Here is a 25,311-nt window from a genome sequence, read left to right as displayed (position 1 = left end):
ATAAACTACCACAACTGAACCAGGAAGAAATAGAAAGCCTGAACAGACCCATAACCAGTAAGGAGATTGAAACAGTCATTAAAAATCTCCAAACAAACAAAAGCCCAGGGCCAGACGGCTTCCCGGGGGAATTCTACCAAACATTTAAAGAAGAACTAATTCCTATTCTCCTGAAAACTGTTCCAAAAAATAGAAATGGAAGGAAAAAAACTTCCAAACTCATTTTATGAGGCCAGCATCACCTTGATCCCAAAACCAGACAAGGATCCCACCAAAAAGAGAGCTATAGACCGATATCCTTGATGAACACAGATGCGAAAATACTCAACAAAATACTAGCCAATAGGATTCAACAGTACATTAAAAAGATTATTCACCACGACCAAGTGGGATTTATTCCAGGGCTGCAAGGTTGGTTCAACATCCGCAAATCAGTCAATGTGATACAACACATCAATAAAAGTAAGAACAAGAACCATATGATACTCTCAATAGATGCTGAAAAAGCATTTGACAAAGTACAACATCCCTTCCTGATCAAAACTCTTCAAAGTGTAGGGATAGAGGGCACATACCTCAATATCATCAAAGCCATCTATGAAAAACCCACCGCAAATATCATTCTCAATGGAGAAAAACTGAAAGCTTTTCCGCTAAGGTCAGGAACACGGCAGGGATGTCCATTATCACCACTGCTATTCAACATCGTACTAGAGGTCCTAGCCTCAGCAATCAGACAACAAAAGGAAATTAAAGGCATCCAAATCGGCAAAGAAGAAGTCAAATTATCACTCTTCGCAGATGATATGATACTATATGTGGAAAACCCAAAAGACTGCACTCCAAAACTGCTAGAACTTATACAGGAATTCAGTAAAGTGTCAGGATATAAAATCAATGCACAGAAATCAGTTGCATTTCTCTACACCAACAGCAAGACAGAAGAAAGAGATATTAAGGAGTCAATCCCATTTACAATTGCATCCAAAACCATAAGATACCTAGGAATAAACCTAACCAAAGAGACACAGAATCTATACTCAGAAAACTATAAAGTACTCATGAAAGAAATTGAGGATGACACAAAGAAATGGAAAAATGTTCCATGCTCCTGGATTGGAAGAATAAATATTGTGAAAATGTCTATGCTACCTAAAGCAATCTACACATTTAATGCAATTCCTATCAAAGTACCATCCATCTTTTTCAAAGAAATGGAACAAATAATTCTAAAATTTATATGGAACCAGAAAAGACCTCGAATAGCCAAAGGGATATTGAAAAAGAAAGCCAACGTTGGTGGCATCACAATTCCGGACTTCAGGCTCTATTACAAAGCTGTCATCATCAAGACAGCATGGTACTGGCACAAAAACAGACACATAGATCAATGGAACAGAATAGAGAGCCCAGAAATAGACCCTCAAATCTATGGTCAACTAATCTTCGACAAAGCAGGAAAGAATGTCCAATGGAAAAAAGACAGCCTTTTCAATAAATGGTGCTGGGAAAATTGGACAGCCACATGCAGAAAAATGAAATTGGACCATTTCCTTACACCACACACAAAAATAGACTCAAAATGGATGAAGGACCTCAATGTACGAAAGGAATCCATCAAAATCCTTGAGGAGAACACGGGCAGCAACCTCTTCGACCTCTGCCGCAGCAACATCTTCCTAGGAACAACGCAAAAGGCAAGGGAAGCAAGGGCAAAAATGAACTATTGGGATTTCATCAAGATCAAAAGCTTTTGCACAGCAAAGGAAACAGTTAACAAAATCAAAAGACAACTGACAGAATGGGAGAAGATATTTGCAAACGACATATCAGATAAAGGACTAGTGTCCAGAATCTATAAAGAACTTAGCAAACTCAACACCCAAAGAACAAATAATCCAATCAAGAAATGGGCAGAAGACATGAACAGACATTTCTGCAAAGAAGACATCCAGATGGCCAACAGACACATGAAAAAGTGCTCCATATCACTCGGCATCAGGGAAATACAAATCAAAACCACAATGAGATATCACCTCACACCAGTCAGAATGGCTAAAATCAACAAGTCAGGAAATGACAGATGCTGGCGAGGATGCGGAGAAAGGGGAACCCTCCTACACTGTTGGTGGGAATGCAAGCTGGTGCAGCCACTCTGGAAAACAGCATGGAGGTTCCTCAAAATGTTGAAAATAGAACTGCCCTATGACCCAGCAATTGCACTATTGGGTATTTACCCTAAAGATACAAATGTAGTGATCCAAAGGGACATATGCACCCGAATGTTTATAGCAGCAATGTCCACAATAGCCAAACTATGGAAAGAACCTAGATGTCCATCAACGGATGAATGGATCAAGAAGATGTGGTATATATACACAATGGAATACTATGCAGCCATCAAAAGAAATGAAATCTTGCCATTTGCAACAACATGGATGGAACTAGAGCGTATCATGCTTAGCGAAATAAGTCAAGCAGAGAAAGACAACTATCATATGATCTCCCTGATATGAGGAAGTGGTGATGCAACATGGAGGCTTAAGTGGGTAGAAGAATAAATGAAACAAGATGGGATTGGGAGGGAGACAAACCATAAGTGACTCTTAATCTCACAACAAACTGAGGGTTGCCGGGGGGAGGGGGTTTGGGAGAAGGGGGTGGGATTATGGACATTGGGGAGGGTATGTGATTTGGTGAGTGCTGTGAAGTGTGTAAACCTGGTGATTCACAGACCTGTACCCCTGGGGATAAAAATATATGTTTATAAAAAATAAAAAATTAAAAAAAAAAAAAAAAAAAAAAAAGAAAACTATGGACCCTATTTTCAGGGGAAAAAAAAAATTCAGGTTTGCACACAAAACATTTCTTGTATATAATTTCAAAGGGACCGTGGACACCTAGAAGTCCATGTAGAAACCCTGAGTTAAGGGTCCATTGCTTCAGGCAGTAGATGGAGATTCAGTCAATAACTGTCTACTCAGTTTTCTCCTCCATGAAGATAAACTATAGTTTCAGCAAGAACCGTCAATTCTGGGGGCACCTGGGTGGCTCAGTTGTTAAGTGTCTGCCTTTTGGATCTGGTCATGATCCTGGGGTCCTGGGATCAAGACCCACATCAGGCTCCCTGCTCAGTGGGAAGTTCGTTTCTTCCTCAGCCGCTACCCCTGCTTGTGTTCCCTCTCTCATTGTGTCTCTCTTTTCAAATAAGTAAATAAAATCTTTAAAAAACCTGTCAATTCTGGCATATGTGCACTTACGATGTACACTAGAGGCGTGTCACGATAGCAATTAGTTTTAACTACTGATAAGTTAAATACTACGAATTCTCTATGTGGTCACTGAAGTGGTCCCAGATTAAACTGTTCCAAAGTGTTTTAAAAATAAACATGTGAAGACACTTTAAACTCTTTCAGTACAGGGGCATTGTTATGGTCACAAAGCCCACTAGTGCTCAACAACTCTCAAGAAATTGGGTAGCTTGCATTTGTACTGATAAATTCTGCTTGCAGTCAATGTGTGTTTTCCAGCATATTGAAAGGGTGTCTTATAACTTTACTAAGTTAACTATGAATAAGAAAAAGTATTTACACCTTAACAAAGAGCCACCCTTTGAATGTGATGTAAAAATCTGAACCATCAGCTAAGAACTCTATGGGACTCTGGTCAACAGGAACTTACACTCTGAGGCAATAATATCTACACGTATCACCCAAAAAAGAAAATAATTTAAAATAGATTTGTGAGGCGCTAGAGAAATAAGTGATCCATTCCACTAATATTTACTAAGCACCTTCTAATTGCTCTCCAGGAGAAAGAAACCCCCACCATAAAATTAACATAAAAGATAGCTATCAGACAATTTCCCTAAGGAGTAAGTCTGACTGTGAACACACACGGAGCATTTAGAGAGTCAGAAAGAGAAACAGATCGTTATGGTGCTGACGGTAAACATGTGACTGCCCTTTACTCTGATTCTCTGGCAAAGACTTTGAGAAGTGGGCTTGTGATGCAGAGCTGTGAGGCTCCAGCAAATTGCACCTACTATTAGCTGGCATCTGGGGAAAAACTGCAGGATTATTTAAGGTGCCCACATTTCATCTAGAGATTATAAATAGCAGCACCTCAGCGGCTTAAAGTTCTAGGTCCCGTTCTATCAGCGCCCCTTAGCGGACAAGTCCGGGAAGGGCCTCTGGGGTGCAATTGTGTCAGAAGACAGAGGGCGAAGGCTGTGTGGACTCACCAATTGGCCTCTTGGATGGTAACCATGATGCCGCCTTGAGTGGCGGCTCTAAACTGACACAGAGAATGAAGAGAGGACGCAGTTTTGTCCAATCCTGCAAATCCTTTCAGGCTGGCGATTGCCTTCTTCCTCTCTAGCTTCCCCAGAATCCATAATAATATCTCTTGGCAAAGTGACCTGGCAGAAAAAGCAGTTATAAATGAGCTTGTCATCTTACTCTACACATCTAACAAGCTAACATAAAAAAAGAAAGGAAGACTGTCAGGTTCCACGGCATTCTAAGTGCTGGCACAACCACCTAGTACTACTGAAGTGTAGGACTGGAAACTCTGCTTCCTGTGAATTTCAGAACATATCTAATATCCTGAAGTTCAGTGAGTGACTGGCTAATCTTTGGCTCTAGAAGTAACCCTGATAAGACACAGAAGCCTCACACGGTTTTAAAAAATAATCATTTCAAGTGTATCATTGCCTTTGATCAGGCACTGTGAAAGAAAGTTTATACCGATAAAACCATCTACCAATGGGACCAAGAGTTGGTGACCAAGAAACACCACACCAACAAATTCTGGTTGATTCCTCACCCCCTTTTATCTGTGCCAGTCAACTAGGATCGATCGGGATGGAATAAAGGTTTGCTTCTTCCTTCTCAGTCTCTAAGGAGGACATGAAAGTGCTGTGAGGAGTTGGGTTTTGGAACTGTAAGTTATTAGATGGACAGTTCTTTGAAGCCAAATTCACATATTTCTAGTCTCTATCTTCTTCTGTGTTCTCTCTTGTCACTGCTCCTGCAGCTGTGGGCTGCAAGGATGTGCTGACCAAAAGTTAGAGTCCAAGGTAGATGGGAGCTTCCCTTCACCAATGATGGTAGCTGTCTACTGAGTTTATGATTTTCCAGGGACAGTGCTAAACTGAACTCTACCATCTGTCTTCATAATAACCCTATGAAGAAGGTACTATTATTGTATATCTGGTCACAAGTGGGGGATTTCCAAACCCTAAAAATCAGAACTCTCTAGGACGTAAAAAAGGATATAAACCCTTACAAGGAAGAAGAAACAACGTAAGTATCTGTGAAAACAGAGGCTGACACAAAATGAAGCCTACTTAAATTCCAATACAAAAGATTATTTTCTGGATGATTAAGAAATAAATCCCTTCATTCCAAACAACACTGAGCAGCACTCACACCAGATCCAAGTCTACATTACAGAGTGCCACATTCAGATCCAGATTTCCCCCGCTTGATTTCTCACTCCCCACAAAGTTCTTATAATCCATTCTCCATTTCCTCCTTCCTAGACATGTAATTCCAGTATTTCTCACGGATCAAACAAGGACATGTTTACACATGTAAACAGGGATTTTGTCTCTGAAGTCTAGGACAGAGGCTGAGGAAAGCCATTCTAAAAATTACATCCAGTCCCTTGAAGTCTGTAAAGCTCTCCTTCTTTTACAGATGAGCCAAGTAAGAGGATCCCTAAACGTTTTATTGATTTTGGAAGAAACAAAATTACAAAGCGGCTTAAGTTTTATTTTCAAAATAAGAATAAGAACATACAATAAAGATTTCACTATAAGGTTCTCTGGGGTTTTTTTGCTTTTGGGTTTTGTTTTGTTTTGTTTTGTTTTTACCTTATGTGAGACACACTTTGTTTGGTAAAACAGTAGAGAGAAAAGAGCACTCCCAGGACGGGAAACAGGGACTCCATTAAAACTGTCACAGGTTCATTCCCGACCACATATACCTAGGGAAGAGAAAATGGTGAGGGGTACCATGAGTGCAAGGCCAGAGCAATGGGAATCAAATACCATACACATCCTAGCAGCGAGGAGAGTCTTATCTTAAGCAACACTTTAGCCCTAAATCGAACAATTTTAGCTCTGAGGCTATGAAAACCATTTGAGATTGGCAGACAGGCTGAGACACAGGGAGCCTGCGCTGGAGCAGCGCCCTTCCGTGTGTGCAGCCTGAAGAACTACAGGGAAAAATGTGTAAATTAACCCATCTTTTGACCCCTTCCTTTCCTGCTTTTGATTACCTTTTTATCTCTTACTAATCTGCCTATTATTCATCTATACACTAATTCTCTAATTACTGAAGGCCCCGCTCTTAGGAATTAACAAGCAAATAATGCCAAATAGAAAAACTTAAAACTAGATTTGAAAAATAAAAACAAAGCTTCCTCTGGGTTTGTCACTCTTCAGATCTAACTGCCATATGGGCATGTCCTATAAATGTTAAAGATGTACACCTAGCTCTGCACTGACTTTATAGGGTTAAGCGCATAAGGATGCTGATTTTTGTTAACGGTAATTGTCCTTTCAAAAAGGACAGCACAAATGCCTTCAACAACATTGATGTGACTACCCACTGGAATCCAAGCCTTGTCCTAGGCATTGTAGTGAATAGAAAAATGAGTTTTAAGAGTTGTTCTCTCTAAATTGCTTGTGGTCTACCAAGAAGAATAAAACAAGTAAACCAATTATAATAATAATGCTTGAAAGCAGGCAATTTAAAGAGTTAAGAAGAGCAAAATGCTATTTTTTCCAGTATTCTTTCTGTAAATAAGGGCTTCTTTAAGTTTCCCTTTCCTCATCCTTTAAAATAGGGCTAAGATTGGGATGCCTGGGTGGCTCAGTCAATTAAGCATCTGCCTTGGGCTCAGGTCATGATCCTAGAATCCTGGGACCCAGTCCCACATCAGGCTCCTTGCTCAGCAGGGAGCCTGCTTCTCCCTCTGCCACCACTTCTCCTGTTTGTGATCTCTCTCTCTCGGCCCCTCCCTCAAACACATAAATAAAAATAAAATCTTTTAAAACAAGAATTAATCTCTTTCAGTTCCTCATCTTTTTCCTTTCATCATCATTATCTGTGTCTACACTATCAGATTTTAGTTATTAATTAAACTGTGCTTAATTGAAGGAGAAATCAATGCCGTTTATTTTTTTTAATCAAAGCTGTTTATGGAATACTAAAGGTCATGGAGGCACAAGCTGGAAAACTCTCTGTGCTTTTCCAGGGAACCCTGGCCCTTTAAATCAACCCTAATTTCTCATACTCCTTAAGCCTCCCAGCTCTTCTGTGGAGCCTGATAACCGAGGAGCCAGTTTCCTGTGCATGATCTAATCTCCATAAGCCCAGCTAAATGAGGTGCATTGTATGGCAGTGTTCACAAGTAATATGCAGGCCTAATTATGATATCACCAATTACAAGTGGTAAAAAAAGAGATTCACCCAGATAACGTAAGGGCCTATTGTTTGGTGTTGTAGCCTGTGTTCCCAGAAGTAATCCCTGTGGAGCCATCCTTCCTTACCAGCATCTTTTGTACAAAAAACAAAAACCAAACGGAGTTAAATCTCCATTATTTACTGGCTTGACTCGGTCAAAGCACCTCAATTTTTTTTTTTTTAAGATTTTATTTATTTATTCGCTAGAGAGACCAGCAGGGAGCCTGCTTCTCCATCTTCTTCTGCCTGCTACTCCACCTGCTTGTGCTCTTTCCCTGTCAACTAGATAAATAAAATCTTTTTTTTTTAGAGATTTTATTTATTTATTTGACAGACAGAGATCACAAGCAGGCAGAGAGGCAGGCAGAGAGAGAGAGAGGAGGAAGCAGGCTCCCCGCTGAGCAGAGAGCCCGATGCGGGGCTCGATCCCAGGACCCCGGGATCATGACCCGAGCCGAAGGCAGAGGCTTTAACCCTCTGAGCCACCCAGGCGCCCCTAAATAAAATCTTTTAAAAATGAATAAATAAACTTCCTCGATGGGAGGACATTTATTTTTCAAAAGCTTTGGATGGGCCATCTGAAAGTTCTACCTTTTCCACAGGCCTACGATTTATTTGACTGTTCCAAAGGTTCACCCACTCATTCACTGATTCAAGTATTTAGGAAGCATCTGGCCACCACTAATGACTTGTCTCCTCTAAATTCTAATAGTACTTTAAGGCTTATAACATAAAGTCAGCCCATAAGTACGTAGTTCTCACTCCCCTCTTCAACTAGCCCCTCTCTTTCTCTATTTCAGCACCTATCAGGATGGATGATTAAACTGTGTTACCTGAATGCCTGGTGACTAAGCAGTTGTTACAGAAGTATACAACTTAAAGGAACCCCACTGCTAACCGTTTTCACAAAGCCAACAGTAACTACCATTTACTGCAATGTCTACTCAAGAATAAACTGGGTTATTCAGCCAAACATTTAATATACAATCGATTCTCACAAGTCCTGAGGGTTAAGCATTTTTATGCCCATTCTAAAAATGTGGAAAACAGGCTGAGAGAAGCGAAGTTAGTTGAGCCAAGGTACTCTTAGTAAGTAGCAGAGCCAGGGTGAACCCAGATCGGCCTGACATAAAATCCACGCACAGTCCATAGGGACAAGACGGAGAGCAGATGAGGAGGACGGGAAAATGGGGACGGATCGCTTAATGGGTAGATGGTGTTTCCATTTGGGGTGATGAGCAAGTCCTGGAACTAGACACTGATGATAACTGTGTGAGTAAGAATGGACTAAATGCCAGAGAACTGTATACTTGAAAATGGTTAAAATGGTAAATTTTATGTCATGTGTATTTCACAGTTTTAAAAAGAATAAAGCAAGCACTCCATGGCCTCCCACTACTCACTTCCCCATGTGCCTGTTTTCGTTGCTTCAGTCCCTAACCCACACCAACTTCATCCCAGCCACCTTCCCGCAGAATCAGTGGGCCCCAGCTTGTTGGGCTGTTGATGACTCTAGTCCTGGTACTTCTGCAAAGTCGGGCGAGAGTTCCTGAGTGGCACCATGGACAGCGGCTTCTGCACCACCTCCCCTTCCTCCTACTGAGACTCTTAGGAATCATACAGCCCCCTTGTACCAAGCCTTCCAGTAGATCTCCAGGGACACACTGTGGCCAGGCCTTTCCAAGGACAGTGCCCTCCTGCCAATCTCTTGCCTGGCACTCAACTCATATATGGGTTAACAATTTGGTGTACACCTCACATCCAACATTAGCCTCTATATACACACCCAAAATGGAATCTGGTCACTTCCCACTTCCTGTGGACTCCGCAGATCACCGACTTATACCTGGTGTTTAGTGACCTATAAAGGGACACAGGAGGCCGCACTGATTCATCCAATGTTACACTGTCATCTCTTGCTGACTGCACTGACAATGACCAAATGCTCTAGGAAAACAAAACAAAACAAAACAAAAAAATAGTCCTTCCAATAAAGTCCTACTACATATGGAAGAAACTGTTGGGACCAGTTCCTCCCAGTTTCCTCCACACTTAAGCTGGTGACAGTACCCACTGAGGAAACAGTGAAGGCCCAACAGTAAGCTGTTCCTGCCCCACAGTGGAGAGGGTCCTACAACCCCGAATCGACACCCTAACAGTGGGGTGTTGTGGAATTTCCTTGGACTGTGCTTATTGTAGTCTCCACCTAGTTGCAGTTCTTTTCTGCTCACCGAGAGGCAAAGTGGGATTGGAGTTCAAGTTTTGAAACACAATCCCTGCTTTATGTATTATTTTGACTGATGGAAATTCCCTCTTCTCAGCAGTATAACAACTGGGTATGTTTCAAGTAGGGTTGCTTGTAATACTCCTACTGACCATTTACAAGAATTAACACAAATCAACTGACTTCTCTGAGTCTCATTTTCCTTACCTAGAAAACAAGGAGGTTAGATTAATCGAGCTTTGGTATCTAATCCACCATCCCCTGATCTGAGTGCAAATTTGCTCTCTTCTTCTGTATCCTTCTGGTACCTCAGCAATTAAGAGGTAAAACTAGTTGCAAAACATGAACCTCCACCATCCCCAAAGTTTTTAAGCACTGAAATTTGACCAAGTTGTACAAATTTCTAACCCTCCCCACATGCTTTCCCTCCTATCAGTTCTGAAGTTAGTACTTTAAAGATGAAATCCTGTTTAGTTGAAAGGTTTTCTTGTTACTTGAGGTATCTGTAGGGTCTAGGGACCACCAAACAAAATACCAAGAGGTGGGAAAGCTGAAGCAGGGAAGGTAGAGACAGGCTCTCAAGGTATGTTTTCAATTCTTTGGTGTGAGAAAGCCTCTCTGAGAGTAAGTGAAATGGCGCTTTGAAGAAAAGATGAAGTTTCAAGTCTACCCGTGACTTTACCGGTATAAATATGGAGGACATGGTTGATGGACAAAATAAGAGGAGAGTATGGGTCTATAAAAATCATAATGGCTCAGAACAGATCACATGAGAAAACAAATGGGTACCAATGACCCTACTGGCAGCTTGGGGATTTCCACAGTCCTTTCCCAACGCATCTTGACTTTCTATCACAGATCCAGCCATGAGAAGAGGTGTCTGCGGTTAGGCCTTACAACCTTCCATTGGAGCTTAGAGACTACTCTTAACAAATAATAGAGACACGTTTCTAAATATTCTTAACAAGAGATCACACACTACCTGTAACTGCTTGACTGGGAGCTCCCTGAAAGCAGTAACTGGCTTTTAATGATTTCTGTGTTTGTAAACCTAGAAGAGTATCTGCCATTCTGTATGTACCTCACAAAAATGTTTTTGGTGACTGATTAACTGAATCAAAGAACGAATGAATAAAGTACACTGAATGCTTTTTATTTTCTCAAAAGTTCCGTTTTTGTGGGGAAATTAGAAAGCCCTCTGTACTTTCTCTTCTTCTTCTTTTTTCTTTCTTTTTTAAGATGTAGCTAGAAGCTATTCAATCAATGTTAATTAACTGAAGCATCACAGAACTTCAGCCATGGAAGGGGGAGTAGATTGAACAAAAGGAGGTTTGCTTTTATTGTACTGGCTTACCCAACACCTATGTTCAATATCTGAAAGACTGAATTTCTCTGGAAGGACTAACTAGAAATTTAAATTAAAAAGGAAAGGAAAAACCCAGAGTCCAAATGGTCAGAAGTATTAAGAATAAACATGTGTTTTTGATTCAAAGCAAAACCAAACGGAAAGCAGCCCTCACATCCCCCCTTTCTCATTTACTAGACTTCCATTACATGGTTAAGTACATCCCTCTGGGACCACTGTAGGGTTGAAAGAGAACCAGGAAGGCAGGAAACAGGAAACAGGTATGAATTTTGTTTCTGACACCTACATGATTGCCCAAAATCACGTATTAAGTGAGTGAACATGGGTAAGACATTTAAACCCCTCTAGGATTCAGTGTCCTCATTTATAAGGCAAGTGCTAAGCTTTTGGCTTAAAGACCAGCTAAGATAATTCATGTTAAAATATTTTGTAAAACATACAGCCCTGTGCAAATGTTACATTGATCCCTAAATACCTGCTGATACAGCTATAAATGGGACTGTCTCCTTAATTCATGGCCTTATCTTTTATGGGGATGTAGACGTGTGGAAATACAAACATGAATCAAGCTGACTGAATCCTAACACTGAAATTCAGTACAGGCTGGAACTTGATTGTACCCCTGTTAAAGATTAAACTAGTCAAATGCTGCCTTCTAAAATATCACAGTGATCCTTTTGATAGTCATGTTCCAGAATTTCTAATGCACTTACTGAGTTTAATTAAGACTTGTGAGAAGGAAAAGGACAAGGCAAGTTACCTAATATAGTATTTTGCGCCGTGCATGCTTTCAGGGTGTATTACATAAAATAATCTTTTTAAAAAAGTGTTTCCTTGAACCAAAAGAGAACTGACAGTTTTCTGAGCCAAATTATTTGCTAAAGTATACAATGAACCTTCCACAAGTTACCTTGTCTCATCCCTACAACTCAAGCGTTAAATAAGTCACCTGAAGTCACATGGATCATCACCCTTGAGCCAGATTCCAACCCAGGTCTATTGGACTCAAAAGCCCAGGTGCTTTTCACTACACTATACCACAGAATCTGAATGTACCATCTAACACTTGACTCTTCCACAGCTTTGAAGGATACTTAAAAATATTTATTTATTTATTTATTTATTTATTTATTTATTTATTTATTTATTTATTTATTTTAGTCAGGGAAGGCAGTGGGAGAGAGAGAAAATCTCAAGCCAACACTTTGCTGAATGTGGAGCCTGATATGGGACACAACCTCACAACCTTGACATCATGACCTGAGCCAAAATCAAGAGTTGAATGCTTGCGACTGAGCCATCCAGGCACCAAGGATACTTCTTGTGGTCCTCTGCATGTTATTCAAGGTTACAGTTCAATTAGAGTTGGAAACATCCAGACCTGAGCCAAAATCAAGAGTTGAATGCTTGCGACTGAGCCATCCATGCACCAAGGATACTTCTTGTGGTCCTCTGCATGTTATTCAAGGTTACAGTTCAATTAGAGTTGGAAACATCCAGAAAGAATGACTGCATTTAGGGAACAAACTAACTTTTTACTGGGAGAAGTAACTAACTTTTTACTGCAAAGCCTTTTGTAGTACTTCTTAAAGGTGTACCATGTACAAATACTATCTTTTCTCAACACAGTGAAAGGGAAGGGACAAAAGAATTGGTTCCTGGACCAGATCTGGCACTCACGAGTATGACTTAGGACAAGTCACTTCACACTCTTCTGGATTTTGCTTCCTTTTACTGTAAAATGAGGGATTAATTTGTCAAACCCAAAGAATATACCACACCAAGAGTGAAACCTAATGTAAACTATGAACTTTGGACGATACTGGTGTGTCAGTGTTAAGGGTCCTCAACTGTAACACAAAACCCACTCTGATAGGAAAGGTTACCTGTGGGAGAGGCTGTGCACATGTGGGGGGCGGGAGATACATGGCGCTCTGTTCAACTTTTCTGTGCACATAAAACTGCTCTAAAAAACCATCTATTCAAAAACCAAAAAAATAGGGGCGCCTGGGTGGCTCAGTGGGTTAAAGCCTCTGCCTTCAGCTCAGGTCATGATCCCAGGGTCCTGGAATCGAGCCCCGCATCGTGCTCTCTGCTTAGCAGGGAGCCTGCTTCCTCCTCCTCTCTCTCTCTCTCTCTCATTCTCCGCCTGCCTCTCTGCCTACTTGTGATCTCTGTCTGTCAAATAAATAAATAAAATCTTTAAAAAAATAAATAAATAAATAAATAATTTCTATATTTCCTTCCAGCTCCAAGAGTCTTTTATTTCATTTTACTCTATTAAAAACAATTAAAAATTTAGAAAGAGGAGTCAATTGGCCAGTCTGAGAAAGTAACTTTAATTAGAAATTTGTTAAGATTAAATGGAGAAAAAAAAAAAAGACTTGTATAATTAAAGTCAGGATTCCCTGAATCTGGAAACAGAGAGATAAAATGGAAATGAGAATAAAGTATATAAACTAATTAGGTACCTTCTAGCCTTTCCTACCCTCAAATTTCTTCTGCCTTTAGGGAGTCTCGGCAAGTACTGTGAGGAATACTAAAAGGAAACATCGCCTACACCCTCCCAGTCCCACCTGGTATCAGATTCTGGCAGGTTCTCTTAAGAGCAAGAAAATGTCCAAATTGTAAAGAATTTTTACAATTCTCTTATCCTGCCCTACCCAGAACCAATTTCTATGAAGCCTAGATCTCTCTTTACCTCTGCAAGCACAGAAAAACCATTTATCCCTCTTGTACCAGAGAGGACAAAAAAAAAAAAAAAAGGTTAAGTATTCTAGGGATAGGACCCCAGACATTCAGAGTCAAAAGGAAAAAGAATAGGAAGCCATTGGACTAAAAGTTATTTGAGCTACAAATCCCCTTCTCAGCTTAAGTAATTTTACCAGATGTAAGGTACACACATAGAAATCATGAGAATTATTTATGCACAAGTACAAGTGGCTATGCCAAATTTTCAGTTTAATTCAGTGAGCATCTACATATACACCTGTATTGTTGAGAACTTTCCACCTGGCCACCCAGAACCACACTGCTCCATTCTGTGCTGTATGTAAAGGATGCAAGCATAAAAAGACCTTCTTTTGGGCGCCTGGGTGGCTCAGTGGGTTAAAGCCTCTGCCTTCGGCTCAGGTCATGATCCCATGATCCCAGGGTCCTGGGATAGAGCCTCACATCGGGCTCTCTGCTCAGTGGGGAGCCTGCTTCCTCCTCTCTCTCCCATCCCCCAACCCATCAATGAGAAGAAAGACAACCCAATTTAAAAATGGGCAAAGGATCTTAATAGAAATTTCTCTAAGGAAGACATGCAAATGGCCAGTAAGCACAAAACTCCTGTCAGTAAGACTTAGGTAGTTTAACTTGCTTCCTTTTAAATATATATATATATATATATATATATATATATATATATATATTTTATTATTCATTTACTTACTAAACTTTTTTTTAAAAGATTTTTTATTTATTTGAGTGCGGGGAGGAGCAGAAGAAAAGGGAGAAGCAGACTCCCCATTGAGCAGGGAGCTAAACTAGGGAGAGATGGTTAACCAACTAAGCCACCCAGGTGCCCCAAGATTTTAAGTAATCTTTACAACCCAACATGGGGCTCAAATTCACAACTCTGAGATCAAGGGTTTCATGCTCTTCCACCTGAGCCAGCAGGGCACTCCGAACTAACTTCCTAATCTACTACTTCTAATTCCACTACAGTCTTAAACAGAAAACCAATCTGATCTGGATTGTGTATAAAGTAAAGAAGAAACTGGCTCTGAGGAGCTAAGGCGCTCTGCAGTTAGGTGCTGAGATGGCAGCCAGATAGGCGCTAACACGATACAGGTAACACAGAACATCCGACTGGAAATGTCAAATGAGGTTCTGAGACAAAATAAACTGAAGCACAAAACAGGCTTTTTAACATCATTAGTCATTGGGGAAATGCGAGTCAAAACCACAATAAGATACTGCTCCGCGTCCACCAGCAAGGCCATCATAATGGAGAAGAGTGGGGGAGAGATGGAGAAGGGGAGTTGGAGGAGACAAGTGGTCTGGTAGTGGGAATGGTGGGCAGAGAGGATAAACTGGAATTTTCATGCTCTGCTGGCAGGAATGTAAAATTGTGCTGCCGCTCTGGAAAACAATCTGACAGAACCTCCAAAAGTTGAGCACAGTCCTACCATATGATCCAGCGATTTCACTCCCAGCTTCACTCTCCCCACTCAAGAGAAACAAAAACATATGTCCACACAAAAACCTGTACACGAAGGTCTCCAGCAGCACTGTTCACAAGAGACAAAATGTGGAAACAACACAAATCTCCATCAACTAACAACATGTGGTGTATCCATATAATAGAATCCTACTTGGCATTAAAAGGAATGAAGTGCTGCTGCTTCATGTAACGACACGATGAATCTTTAAAAAAAATCCTGCTGGTAAAAAGTCAACTACGAAAGACCACATGTTGTGTGAGTCCATTTACATCGAGAATAGGCCAATCTATAGAGACAGAAAGTAGATTTTAGTAGTTGCCTAGAGCTAGGGGCAAAGTTGGGAAAATGGAGAGTGACAGCTAATGGGTATGGGGTCCTTTTAGGGGGTCAATAATATTCTAAGTTCAGATTTGCCATAACGGTTACATAACCCAGTGAGTATATGAAAAGCATTGAGTTGGACACTTTAAATGCATGAATGGTGTGGTATATGAATTATATCCCAATAAATCTGTTAGGAAGAAAAGAGAAAAAGAAAAGCAGAGCTGGAAATGTTCCCAAATGTTTCTCTAAAATTAAACACCCTCTTGTACCCTCCCGCTACCCAGTGTGTTGCTGGATCAATTCAGCGATCCCAGATGTTTTCCTTATTTCCTGCCTTTGAGCTGTGCTCTATAATTTAGTATTAGCAGAAAGTTAATAAAGACAACACATCCTTTGTTGCTAAACTTTACACAGTGTTTACCATTTTCTTCCAACATACACATTTCCTCTGTTTTCCCATTGCAGCTGAGCTGCCAAAACCTTGTAGGGAGAATGATTACCCTTCTGCACCCCTTCCTGCTTTCCTAACAGTCCCAATCTTTTGTGCATAATCAAGTGTTTATAGCAAACTAATGTTCTGCTTGCCTCTCCAGGAGGTTTTAGATTCACCAAACTGTTCACCAAATTAGGAGGGTTTTTTCCCCTCCCCCCCCTGTTTTGGGCAAGAATAGGAACAATGGCAGGATTCACTATTTCTGGAGCTCCATTTTTTAGAGGCTAATCCACTTGCCAGAAAGAAGTTGTTTTGCTTTCTTTTTCCTTGAAAAGCAAAAGCAACTTTTTTTTGTTTTTAATTTCCCAGAAATACTATGCAGGTTTTTTTTTTTTTACCAAAGTTTAGTCAAAATTAGTTCTACCCTCAATACCACTTTCAAGTCTTTCTGACATTCCACACCCAACCATTTAACGATTTTTCATCCTGATATTCCTTAGATGGTATGTGACTGAAGACAACCTTTCTGAAAGTTAGCTGGGCCTTGTTCTCCGATTCAGAACATTTGCCTTCCAGACTGTTCTATATAATTTCTTCTTTCTATAATATAAATGTCCTTGTCTACGCATATGTAGAATAGGATATAAAAACTTCCTTTTCATAAGTCTCTAAATAAGGCATTTAAAAAAACAAAACCAGCATTATATTCAGTAAGTCACTGTGTCATGTTTTATCTATAAACTATTTAATTCTATATTTGTATGCCAGGTCAACCCTCTTAAGGATATTCTCTTTTTTTTTAACAGTGAAATTAAATGAAAGGGTAGCAAACGTCCTACTTTAGTAAAAAGCTGAGTGTTGAAGAGATTGAGTTTTGAATTTTTTCAGCATGCATTTTATATCTACAAATTATCACTTTTTTTAAAAAAAAGATTTTATTTATTTATTTGACATAGAGAGAGATCACAAGTAGGCAGAGAGGCAGGCAGAGAGGGAAGGAGAAGCAGGCTTCCCACTGAGCAGAGAGCCTGAGGCGGGACTTGATCCCAGGACCCTGAGATCGCAACCTGAGCCGAAGGCAGAGGCTTAACCCACTGAGCCACCTAGGCACCCAAATTATCACTATCTTACATAAAGTTTAAAACAAAAGAAAAGCATCGGCCTTCTTACCTGAAAGAATATAACTTAAGATTTACTCTATACCCTCAGAAGCTGCTAGAGAGAATGTAAAATGGTGTAGCCACTTTGGTAGTTCTTCAAATGGTTAAATACAGACTGACTATAAGATCTAGCAATTCTACTCAGGTTTAAACAGTTACTGTAAGATCTAGCAACATACCCAAGAGAAATAAAAACATGTTACACAAAGACTCCTACACAAATGTCTGTGGCAGCTTTAATCACAATAGCCAAAATGTAGAAACAACCCAAACATGCATGAGAGGCTGAGTGAATTACAAAATACTGTCTATACCTACAACAGGATACTATTCAGCAATAAAAAAGAATGAAGTCTTGGGGCACTTGGACGGCTCTGTCAGTAGAGCATGCAACTCTTGATCTAAGTGTTGTGAGTCCAAACCCCTTGTTGGGTGTAGAGATTACTTAAAAATAAAAAATAAATAGGGACGCCTGGGTGGCTCAGTTGGTTAAGCAGCTGCCTTCGGCTCAGGTCATGATCCCAGCGTCCTGGGATCGAGTCCCACATCGGGCTCCTTGCTCGGCAGGGAGCCTGCTTCTCCCTCTGCCTCTGCCTGCCATTCTGTCTGCCTATGCTCGCTCTCTCCCTCTCTCTCTGATAAATAAATAAAATCTTTTAAAAAATAAATAAATAAATAAAAATAAAAATAAAAAATAAATAAAAAATGAAGTCCTGGTTCATATTACAATATTACAAAGCTAAAAAAAGTCATGCTAAGTAAAGGAGGACAATCACAAAAGACTACATATTGTACAATGCCATGTACATGCAATGTCCAGAATAGGCAAATCCAGAGAAAGAGAAAGTAGATTAACGGCTGCCTGGGGCTTGAGGGGTGAGAGGGCGGGAGAGTGGAGGGAGGGGTGGTGGAGGGCTTTGGGAGTAGTGTGAGGTTTGTTTTTGTGTGATGAAGCATCCTCAAATCCGTTGTGATGATGGCTGCACAAACCTGTGAATATAATAAAACTCCACTGATTTGCATACTTTCTTTTTCTTTTTTTTTTTTCATTTTTTAAAAGATTTATTTACTGAAAGAGAGAGTGTGAGGTGGAGGGGAGGAGGCAGAGGGAGAGGGAGAGAGAATCTCAAGCAGGCTCCCCCACTGAGCACAGAGCCTGATGCAGGGCTCAGTCTCATGACCCTGAGACCATGACTGAGACAGAATCAAGAGTCAGACACTTAACCGACTGAGCCACCCAGGTGCCCCATTTGCACAAATGGGTGAATTGTAAAGTATGTGAATTATGTCTTACAAAGCTGTTTCATTTTTATTTTTTTATTTAACTTTTAGTTGGTTAACGTACAATGCAATATTGGTTTCTGGAGTAGAATTCAGTGCTTCATCACTTAGATACAACACGCAGTGCTCATCACAAGTGCCCTCCTTAATATCCATCCCCCACCTAGCCCATCTCCTACCTGTCTCCTTCCATCAACCCTCAGTTTGCTCTCTATCCTTAGGAGTCTCTTATGGTGGGGTGCCTGGGTGGCTCAGTGGGTTAAAGCCTCTGCCTTTGGCTCAGGTCATGATCCCAGGGTCCTGGGATCGAGCCCTACATCTGGCTCTCTGCTCAGCACAGAGCCTGCTTCCCCCGCCCCCTGCCTGCCTCTCTGCCCACTTGTGATCTCTATCTGTCAAATAAATAAATAAATAAAATCTTTAAAAAAAAAAAAGTGTCTCTTATGGTTAGAGACTCTTAATTGTAGGAAACAAACAGGGTTGCTGGATAGGAGGGGATAGGAGGTTGGTGTAACTGGGTGAGAGACATTAAGGAAGGCACATGATGTAACAAGCACTGGATATTATGTAAGCCTAATGAATCACTGACCTCTACCTCTGAAACCAATAGTACATTATATGTTAAATAACTGAATTTAAACTAAAAAAAAAAAAAAAAGAAAAAATTAAAAAATTTTTAAAAGTACAAAAAAAAGAGTCTCTTATGGTTTTTTTCTCTCTCCTTTTTTGTTTTCTCCCCTCCCATATGTTCATTTGTTTTTTCTTAAATTACACATATGAATGAGATCATATGATATTTGTCTTTCTCTTATTTCACTTAGCATAATACCCTCTAGCTCCATCCACATGGCTGTAAATGGCAAGATTTCATTCTTGTTGATGGCTGAGTAATATTTCATTATATAAACATACCACATCTTCTTTGTCCATTCATCAATCAATGGACATCTAAAGTTATTTTAAAAAAAAAAGAAAGATTTACTCTATAGTCAAAGGTCCATCAACTAATGAACAAATAAACAAAATGTGGTATATTCACACAATGGAATATTACTTAGCAATTAAAAGGGACAAAAATAGTGATCTAGGAAACAATCTGGATAAACCTTAGAAACATCATGCAAAGAGAGGGGCAGGCGCCTGGCTGGCTCAGTTGGTAGAGCATGTGACTCTTGATCCCAGGGTTGTGAGTTCAAGCCCCATTTTGGGCACAGAGATTATTTAAAACACAAGAACAAATAAACAAACGAACACCACTAGGCTAAGAGAGAGAAACTAGCCACAAAAGATCACATGTTGCATGGTTCCCCTCCCATGAAACAGCCACAAAAGGCAATTCCACAGAGGTAGAGAGTAGATTAAGGCTTGCCTAGGGCTGAAGGTAGGAACAAGGAATGACTATAAATAGGCACAGGAATCATTTTGGGTAACGGAAATGTTCCAAAATTATATTGTGGTGACAGTTTAACTCTGTAAACTTACTAAAAATCATTATACACTTAAAACATTATTTTATGTTTTAAGTATATAAACAGTCTTGATAGAACCATTTTATAATAAAAGGTTATTCTAAAAAAATTCTGAAGAGGTAAACAAACTAATTTTTTAAAAGCCCAAAATATATGATGAATAGGCAATTTACAGAAGGGAAAATTATGGATGAGCCAAGAACACAAAAAGATGTTCAACTCACTAATAATAAGAGAACTGTTAATTAAAACCACAATGCACCTTCAGGTAGGAAGTAAAGGAAGTGTGACCGGAGTAGGCAGATCGAAGATTTCAACTGAATTGGTAACGTTTAATTTCTTAAGCTGAGTGGTGGGTACATAAGTGTTTCACTATTAATTTTTTTGTATGTTTAAATCATTTCATAAAAAACTAAATATTTACTCTAAAATGTTTAATTTATTGCTATAGAAATGGGAAATGTAGAATTTTAAATCATTGATGAATAATTCATATGCCATAAAATTTATTCTTAAAATGTACAACTGGATGTTACTGTATTCACAAGGTTGTATAACTATCACCACTATCTAATTCCACAACTATTTCCTTATCTCAAAAAGAAACCCTATACCTATTAACAGCCATTTCTAATTCCCCATCTCCAGGCCCTCGCAACAACTAGTCTACTTTCTGTCTCTGTGCATTTGCCTATTCTGAATATTCTATGTAGATGAAATTATACAAAGTATGGTCCTTTGTTTTTGGCTTCTCTTAAAGTTTAAAAATTTTTATTTTTAAATGTTTGTGTTGTGGCATGTGTCCATACTTCATTCCTTCTTAGGGCTAAAAAATATTTCACTCTATGGATATATCACATTTGCTTATCCATTTATCAGCTGATAGACATTTGGGCTGTTCCCACGTTTTGGCTTTTACGAGTAATGCTGCGATGAACATCTGTGCACAGGTTTGTGTCTGAACATGTTTTCATTTCTCCTGGGTATATACCTAAAAGTGGAATTACTGGGTCATATAATACTAATCCATGTTTAACTTTTTGAGGAACTGCCAAACTATTTTCCAGAGCAGATGTATCTTTTTTAACATAGAATATAATTTTGAAAGGTGTTTACTACTGTGGATATTTTTAATAGTAAAATACTATTACAAATTTATTGAAATAAACTTTAAAGAATATTTACCCCAGCTCCATCTGGCCCTCACACAATGGATTTCATTTTTTTGTCTCAAAATTCGTGTTTCATATGTATTTATAAACTGTAATCATAGAAGGGGTGCCTTCTATGTGTCTTCAGTGTGGGATCAAGCCCCACAGTGGGCTCCCTGCTCCACGGGAAGCCTGCTTCTCCCTCTTCCACGACCCCTGCTTGTGTTCCTTCACTCAATATGTGTGTGTATCTCTCTCTGTCAAATAAATAAATAAAATCTTAAAAAAAAAAAAAGACTATAATCATAGTCAGCATACATTTCTTTTTCATTTTCAGTAATATATTTAGATAGTCATTTGCAAGATTCATCTACTCAGATGTTTTATGATGGGGATTACTATCAAAAGATACAAAGTAAATTCAATACTATCATACAGTTTGGGAAACCTAAAGCATTGTAAATGCCACCGTTCGCTTCTTCAAAAGACATGCTTTTATAAGTTGTATGAATCAGTTAGAGAATCTGAACTGTTTAACATTCAGAGTAAATGATGAAACTGACAGTTTCAAAATGTATTTTTTTTTACTAACAGCTTATAGTTTTCACGTTTTCAAAATGAAAAAAAAAAATACTGGTCATTTGGAATTCAGGATTAGTCACTCCAGTTCTTGAAGTACTGATTAAAAAGGCAAAACTATTTTAAAAGACTAAGTTTAAGTATTAGCTAAAAACATTAGTGACTCAAATTACCAACCTTAAATACATCCTCAATACATCTAGTAAGTTCTTCTTCTGACACCAAAATGATCCCTGGCACCATGTCACTCTCTGGAATCTCTAGAGAACAAAAAACAAAATTACCCATACTCAGTGCCTGACTGAATAGGACTCATGACTTGAGAAAGAAGATTTTACTAGATAGTTCTATAAGTAACATCTAAAATTAGAGATTTGTCATACATACAACATACAACACCAAATACAGTATTTCATGAAATCTATTACGCCAATGATTATAAACATTCATTATTGTTTTATATATCACTAAAAAAGAAAAAAACAAGTAACCTATGAAACATTGTACCTTGAAATTTTACTTGTAAATTTAATGAATAAAAAGTTGGGGACTGGACTAAATGAAAATGACAGAGCCAATGGTTAAGTGATTGATACAAAGGAATTTATTAAACTTTTCTCTACAGATGTGATTGAAAATTTCCCTTTAAAAAGTTTTAAAACAGGGCACCTAGCTGGCTCAGTCAGTAAAGCATCAGACTCTTGATCTCAGGGTTGTGAGTTTGAGCCCCATGTTGAGTGTACAGATTATTTAAAAATCTTTTTATTTTTAAAAGATGTTACTTTATTTATTTGACAGGGAGTGGAGGGGGAGGGAGCACAAGCAGGGGGAGCAGTGGAGGATAGGAAGAAGCAAACTCCTGGCTGAGCAGAGAGTCCGACATGTGGCTTGCTCCCATGACCCAGGATCATGACCTGAGCCGAAGGCAGCCGCTTAACAACTGAGTCACCCAAATACCCCTAAAAATAAAATATTAAAAAAACGTTTTTTTACTAGAGTTTTTAAGAAAGTATTAAAAGAGGGGAGGTGGGTAAGGGAAAGGGTGAAAGAGGCGCCGGAGATTAAAGAATATGTTTATCATGATCAGCACTGAGTAACATACAGAGTTGTTCAGTCACCATATGGCACACCTGAAACTAATTTAATGCTGTATGTTAATTATACTGGAATGAAGACTTAAAAACTTAATTAAAAAAAGTATTGAGGGACGCCTAAGTGTCTCATTCATTAGGGATCTGCTTTCAGCTCAGGGCATGATCCCAGGGTCCTAGGATGGAGCCCCTCGTCGGGCCCCCTGCTCAGCGGGAAGCCTGCTTCTCCCTCTCCCACTCCCCATTTATGTCCCCTCTCTCGCTGTGTCTCTCTCTGCCAAATAAATAAAATCTTTTTTTTTAAGCACTGAGAATTGTTTTAGATTATTTAAACAGTCCTAATATATATCATTCCTTATATAAGCTATATAATTAGGATAAAAATAAGAAATTCTTGAAACTTCACATTAAGAGTCCAGCTCTTCTGAAACATTTGAACGCCATTACTGATGCCCATATTTTGCCAGAATATATCGCCCCTGTGCCACCAAGGGTGAGGGTGATGTGACATTTCTAAGAAGTTCTCCACTCTACTACTGTCTTCATGATTTTTTCCTAAATTGCTGATGTCCATTCTCTAAGTTTTAACGTTCATTTGCATTGCATGGTAATGCCATGATTCCTATCTGGCCAATAATAATTGTGAGATGCATCTTTTTTTTTTTTTTAAAGATTTTATTTATTTATTTGAAGAGAGAGATCACAAGTAGGCAGAGAGGCAGGCAGAGAGAGAGAGAGAGAGAGAGAGACGCAGGCTCCCTGCTGAGCAGAGAGCCCGATGCGGGACTCGATCCCAGGACCCTGAGATCATGACCTGAACTGAAGGCAGCGGCTTAACCCACTGAGCCACCCAGGCGCCCGTGAGATGCATCTTGATATCAGAGTTGTTAAAAATGTGAAAAATACTTCCAAAATTAAGGTCTTTTTACGTGAAAAGCATGTGCACCTTAGAATTTATAAAATATGGGTATTCATCATAATTGCCACAGTATTACAAATGTGATATTGGTGGCAATGATGGAGCTAACTATCTAAAACCAGCCAGACTATTATATAGTCCTTTCTGTTATCCATATACTGTTGATGCAAAACATATAGCTGGTGTTACAAATATAATCTAACACATGAAGAAATGCCTGGCAAACAGATGTCCAGTAAATATTCCTAAAATGAATGAAGAAGGTTCAGGACAAAAATAATTGATCCACAAATGGACTGAATCGAGGCCTCCCAAGAATAGTGCTCTTAGACTGGGACTCAAACTTGGACACACAATTGAATTATCCAGAAGGGTCTGTTAAAACACAGATTGTTGGGGCGCCTAGGTGGCTCAGTGGGTTAAAGTCTCTGCCTTTGGCTCGGGTCATGGTCCCAGGGTCCTGGGATGGAGCCCCACATCGGGCTCTCTGCTCAGCAGAGAGCCTGCTTCCTCCTCTCTCTCTCTGCCTGCCTCTCTGCCTACTTGTGATCTGACTGTCAAATAAATAAATAAATCTTTAAAAAACAACAACAACAAAAACCACAGATTGTTGAGACCAACACCAGCATTCATGATTCAGTAGGTCTGGGGAGAGCCCACTTATATTTCAAATAACTAATAATGAAGTTGTATTTCTAATAAATTCCCGGGTGATGCTAGTGCTACAGGCCCTGAGACCACACCATGAGAACCACTGCCCCAGGCTAGAACACCTAATCAGACACAGACTAGAGAATAGATTAGTAATGAGGTATAGTCCCAGTACATGAGATTAGGTATATAAGAATTCCTAGACCCTAAAGCAGAAGGCCAACAGAAATAATATTTCAGGGGTGCCCGACTGGCTTAGTCGGTGGAGCATGACTCTTGAGGTCAGGGCTGTGCATTCAAGCTCCAGGTGGGGTGTACAGAGTACTTAAAAAAAAAAAATCTTTAAAAAGAAAGGAAATAATAATTTATTTTTTGAAAAATATACTGATTCTAGACTAGATTTCTATAAAATATATAAAGGAAATTTAATTACTTATTCAAGTATCATGTTTAGTTTGGGCCTATCCATAGATATCAAAAATATATATATAAATAAATAAACACACACACACACACACATATATGATATTTATCATGTCTGAATAATCACAAATTTTACTTTGCCAGGCTCAATTTGGTGAAGTTTTACTATGCACCAGAATTAGACTTTCTTGTCTGTTAAACATCCAACTCTTTTTTTTTTTTTTTAAGATTTTCTTTATTTATTTGACAGAGAGAGATCACAAGTAGATGGAGAGGCAGATAGAGAGAGAGAGAGAGAGGGAAGCAGGCTCCCTGCTGAGCAGAGAGCCCGCTGCGGGACTCGATCCAAGGACCCTGAGATCATGACCTGAGCCGAAGGCAGCGGCTCAACCCACTGAGCCACCCAGGCGCCCCAAACATCCAATTCTTAACCTCAGCTCAGGTCGTACATGGTTATGAATTCAAGATCCTGGACTGGGCTCCACACTGGGTGTGGAGACTACTTTAAAAAAAAAAAAAAAAAAAAAAAAAAGATGGGGCGCCTGGGTGGCTCA

At 39.5% G+C, this 25,311-nt stretch overlaps 1 protein-coding gene across 2 annotated transcripts in view; it reads right to left on the bottom strand.

Annotated features, from left to right (window-relative positions):
• The window catches only part of TANGO6 (transport and golgi organization 6 homolog), a 191,304-nt gene that overhangs the window by 136,243 nt on the left and 29,750 nt on the right, over positions 1-25,311 (bottom strand). For both annotated transcript variants that reach the window (XM_045076223.1, XM_045076224.1), the window contains exons 7-9: positions 21,851-21,933; positions 5,879-5,991; positions 4,244-4,420 (exon numbers count right to left, since the gene is read on the bottom strand). In XM_045076223.1, the coding sequence (XP_044932158.1) occupies positions 4,244-4,420; positions 5,879-5,991; positions 21,851-21,933 (373 nt within the window). The remainder of the gene's footprint in view (positions 1-4,243; positions 4,421-5,878; positions 5,992-21,850; positions 21,934-25,311) is intronic.

Source organism: Mustela putorius, unplaced genomic scaffold (genome assembly GCF_011764305.1).
Source record: "Mustela putorius furo isolate JIRA1106 unplaced genomic scaffold, ASM1176430v1.1 tig00000174_pilon_pilon_pilon, whole genome shotgun sequence".
Classification (NCBI taxonomy): Eukaryota; Metazoa; Chordata; class Mammalia; order Carnivora; family Mustelidae; genus Mustela; species Mustela putorius.
This window is presented reverse-complemented; position numbering and strand designations above follow the sequence as displayed.